The 4486-nt window shown below is 36.0% G+C and overlaps 1 protein-coding gene across 2 annotated transcripts in view; it reads left to right on the top strand.

The window, feature by feature from the left end:
• Positions 1-4486, top strand: part of jus (EB domain-containing julius seizure protein) — a 43025-nt gene that overhangs the window by 14871 nt on the left and 23668 nt on the right. Inside the window, exons 1-2 of one of the 2 annotated variants that reach the window (XM_017908206.1) lie at positions 331-411; positions 675-738. The exons of the other annotated variant lie outside the window; for it this stretch is intronic. Of the exons in view, the coding sequence (XP_017763695.1) occupies positions 711-738 (28 nt within the window). The 5' untranslated portion in view covers positions 331-411; positions 675-710. Of the gene's footprint in view, positions 1-330; positions 412-674; positions 739-4486 lie in introns of those variants that run through there. 2 annotated transcript variants of the gene reach the window in all.

Genomic DNA, 4486 nt, shown 5'->3' with positions numbered 1-4486 from the left:
TGTATTATTAGCGTATAACCTGAAAGAAATGTGACGTGTGTATTGTTCGAACCGAATGAAGTTAGCTGTTTTTGACAGATTAAAGTACAGTTAGGAAGATACGCGCAACTCCTATTCGATGTCAAGTTGGTAACTATTCGTTTAGGCGCTCTTCAAGATAATTTATTTTAAAAAGATTTCGATCAAAATCACGCATTTGGCTCTTCTGTTCGTTTCCTCTGCAAACCGACATAACTGCGGGTTCTTAGTCTCCAAATGTGGGTCAAGCGGAACGATATATCAAAAAATTTACTAGGAACAATTCTGTGAAAAGTCTGCTGAAGACAACGGGTTGGTTTTAAATCAGTTCCCTAGTTTCTTCCGAAGGAAAATAGGAAAAGAGTCTCAAAAATTCCGAAAGGCGTTTAAGAGGTATAATTTAAATTGAAATTTTTTTTTATAGTTATTATTTTGATATTTAAAAATATTATATCAAGTTATAGTTAATATTACGTATAATGTATTGTAAATATTATTATGATTGTAGCATCATATTCAGTGTCAGTTATTAGAAATGATACTTAACCTAGAATAGTAATATTTGAAAAATATGCGAAATCCAATATGAAATACGTACATTACTTTCGAGAGAGAATTTTACGCTTTTAACCAGACATTTTTTTTACGTGAATTAGTACTTCCATAAAAGAGGCTATCATCAGGAAAGCTCCATGCTAATCTACGTTTCAACGAACGAAGGTAACCATATTGGGCAATGACCTCTTCAAACGCCTGTGGGGCGGATACTTCAAGTTTTTCATCAAGATCATCTAACTTATTAAAGATAGTCTCCTTTGAATGGCACCCTCTGCTAGCTGTCCAGATATGATCCCTAATAAGAAGAGTGTCTTTAGACTCTATCTGCAAATTTAGTAATCGAATATGTTGTCTGTTCTACTTACTTTATCGTGAGTAATATCGTAATTAATCTATTAAAATTTTACATTATCAAAATAATTTAAATTACACGTATTGAATTGAAATTTTTTACATTTATTAAATCGATGGAATTTCGATTCACGAGAACGAAGTTTCTAAGCTTATTAATATATGAAAATCTGAATACAAGCTAAATAATATACCAATTGCGTTCCAATAAAATTTAATAATTTCGTTTGTAAGAAATGTTCAGTTATTTATAATGTACGTGCTTGATAGTTATTTACAGAATCTAACTTACGTGAAAAAATTCATTAACCACCATGGAAGTTTAAAGTATAAAAATTCCGTAAATCCAATCAGTCAACTTCTTCCCCTTGTACACCAAACAAAGAACAACTTTTACCTCCCGAGACGATAATAACGTAATTGCACGAAGCTTATATACTACGTCGTGCATAATTCGTGTATATCGTGTCACGTTTTCACAACTTTGTTCCTCAACTCTACCCCAGTTAAGGCTGCCATTCTCAAATTTCTGGCGAATAGCCTTTAGAATCTTGGGGTATTCGAGGAATTTGAAAGTCGTTTAGGTTAGGCGATTTGAAATCCATTCGATGTATTTTCACTTGAGAAAACTTCACTTTCCTTGTAACGTCGGGGTCCTTCTTTTTATGGTCCTTCTGATGTATCTTTCTTCTTATCGTTGGATTTTATTTTTTTCTTAGGGTTTTTCTACTTTTTCTTTTTATAACAGCGTTCTTTATTACTTCAATTTTGTATTCTGCATTTTCTAGATTTCTTTTTAAGAAATTTTTAAGGGCTTTTTAAGAAATAAACTTTTTTAAGTCTCAATTTCATCATGTTGGAGTGCACTACACCAAGAAGATATGACTCAGCAAAGGAAAACCCGAAAGGATAATAGATTATTTTCCAAGAAGTTGGAACGGAGAGGGAGGACACCAGCCATCCCTCAGAGGCGCCTATAATAGTTAAATAATAGTTGTCAGGACCGATTCTGAGGAAACTGACCACTAATAGTGACCACTAATTGACCACTAGTAACCACAAGATGGGCATTGTCCACAGTAGGTAGCCAGCCAAAGGGAATGAGAGGGGGTCTTGGCAGTGCAGAAGGCCAACCCTGAATACCCTGTTAATCGTAAAAATATCGAAAACCCCGGAATTGGATTAGATCACCCGTGAAAAGTGGCAAGTGGTCACCCATCCTTCATAGTACATCCCGACGAGTGATGCTTAAAACTTGGAGAAGAGCATCCATTGTGGACCAGGTGCTCCGCACTACCATCGTACTTGACTCGACTATTCTTTAACAAGGTATATAAATATGCATCGCCGTACGATCTTTACATATTTTTATTCTGAGCCGCATATATGACGTGGATTATTTATTGCAGATGCTGCATTATTTAATCTCTGCAATATCAAGAGGATAATCCATAAATGAGCAAATAAATGATAATAATTAGTAAATGATCAGACGTTGAAATCTGTACGTTCGACTGGTTTAACAAGCGAATTGATACTTCAATATTAGTGCAACACCTAACCTAGTTCAAAACTACTACATACAGACCTGAGATCCTCACTGATATTTGATGCTTTAATTCAACACCTCGATACATCATGGAAGCTCTTAAACGATAGGAACTAACGTTATAACCCAGCTATTAATTAATGTTTCAAGCTCGAAACAAAGCTGAACTCTCATTGGCGATGAAGGAGGGATGTCCCGGCGAACTAGCGTGAGTTATGAGTTCGATATCGAATTTCAATTTTTTGTCAGGGAGGTCAATCGTGCACGATGGAACCACAGGGATGAATACACACTTGCCACGCCGTTTAGACCACAGCTATCTGTTGCATAAAATTTGAAGCAGGTACAATGCTTAATGGAATATTTAGGCAGCGAATAAATCTGGAAAGTGATATCCAGGCTATAGTAGTCATTTATCAAAGTGGAAAAGAAATTCTACTACGTATATCACTCATCTGATGCTGGCGATTAATTTTATGCATTTCGTCTGTTAGATATAATCATATTTAACAATTAGCAAAGCCATTCCAAAGTAATTTAATTTTAAATTAATTTAAAATATTTTTTTTCTTTAATTTAAAAATTAAAATAACTTTTATGTGACATTCTGAATATATTAATATTCTATTTTATGATATAATAAAAGGATGTAGCATGTTATAAATTCAACTTCGTAAATTACTGTGAAATTCGCATAGAATGGAAATTTATATATTAACGGTACTTATTCTCCTCGAAGGACTAGAATTACAAGGAGATATTTATAGGAATGCAAAGTAGCATGATATGGAATCCAATTAAATTAATTCGTAGCGCTTAAGGTCTCGAAGAGTATTCCTACAAAGATCCATTAGTAGTAATCGAATACTGTATGTCTCGTAAGATTATCTGTGAGCTCGTTAAAGGAAATCTCTTGGCAAACTCTGTAAACTCGTCCCCGTTACCACACTCTGTTTCTCGGATCGGTTAAATGAAGCTGTCCTCAGCTGTGTAACCTGATTACAATCGAGAACATGCCTGTAAACGCTTATAAAACAAAACTAACAATTATCTAAATTAGGCTAAAACGTGAGTTACTTTAATTCTCGTCTAACTGAAGATAAAACTGCTATCACACGAGTAGGAAGATAGAAGATATTTTACAATTAACAGAAGACAGACATGATACGGTCAGCAAAACCTCGCGTGACAATTCGGGAACACAAACTGCCAACAGAATCGCAGAAGAGAAGAAAATAAGACAATTAAAAAGAAAAGAAATTATCTTCACTTACCCCAAGAAATAATTCCACCTCTACCTCAATTTCACTTCTATTCCACCAAATATCTACCGTGAGAACTTCACTTGAGCCACAAATCACGACAGCTAGACACGCTTTCCACCGCTTTTTGAACGTGAAAGCGAAAAGGGAAGAATAAAAAGAAACGAACGAAAACAGGAAAAGAAGAAAGAGAGAAAAGAAAATGAAAAGTCACGTAGTCGCAGGGATGTTGGAAGGGTTGGAAATTTTCTAGGTGAAAGAGCGCGTCGCCTCGAGAAAGGGGGTTGCCTCCAGCGATGGCGTGACGACCATACGTCGATGGCTATCATTCCTCACGCAACGTTGTAAACGCTGGCTGCACTTTTTGCCATTACCGTTATTATGCGACTTTTCACACAGTCAGTCGCCCCAGCAACTGGCCGTGTGCGCCAGTTTCGCGCCGATCGGGGCTAAACCGTCGGGGAAATCGATCTTTATGGAAACCCGGCCTGTCGGTCGCGACGCCTTCTCTGTCCCATACGCTCGTAAAAAAAGAAAAATTAAATGACAAGAAAAATCGCTACTACCAATTTAACGAGACACGAGATTAACCGCAAGATCCTTATCTGTGTCCCCGGTTAATTCATTTTTATAACGAACACATGATAAATGTGAAAAACAGTATGACACTTTTCAATCTGTTTTCACGCATCTCACAAGTGGCGTGAAATTGGTATTTCGAATTTTTAAGTAGATTCAAGAAAGAGTG

The sequence above is a fragment of the Eufriesea mexicana genome, unplaced genomic scaffold (assembly GCF_001483705.2).
Source record: "Eufriesea mexicana isolate 0111107269 unplaced genomic scaffold, ASM148370v2 scaffold10239, whole genome shotgun sequence".
NCBI classification, from domain to species: Eukaryota; Metazoa; Arthropoda; class Insecta; order Hymenoptera; family Apidae; genus Eufriesea; species Eufriesea mexicana.
Note: the sequence above shows the minus strand (reverse complement) of the source record. Positions and strands in the feature narration are given on the sequence as shown.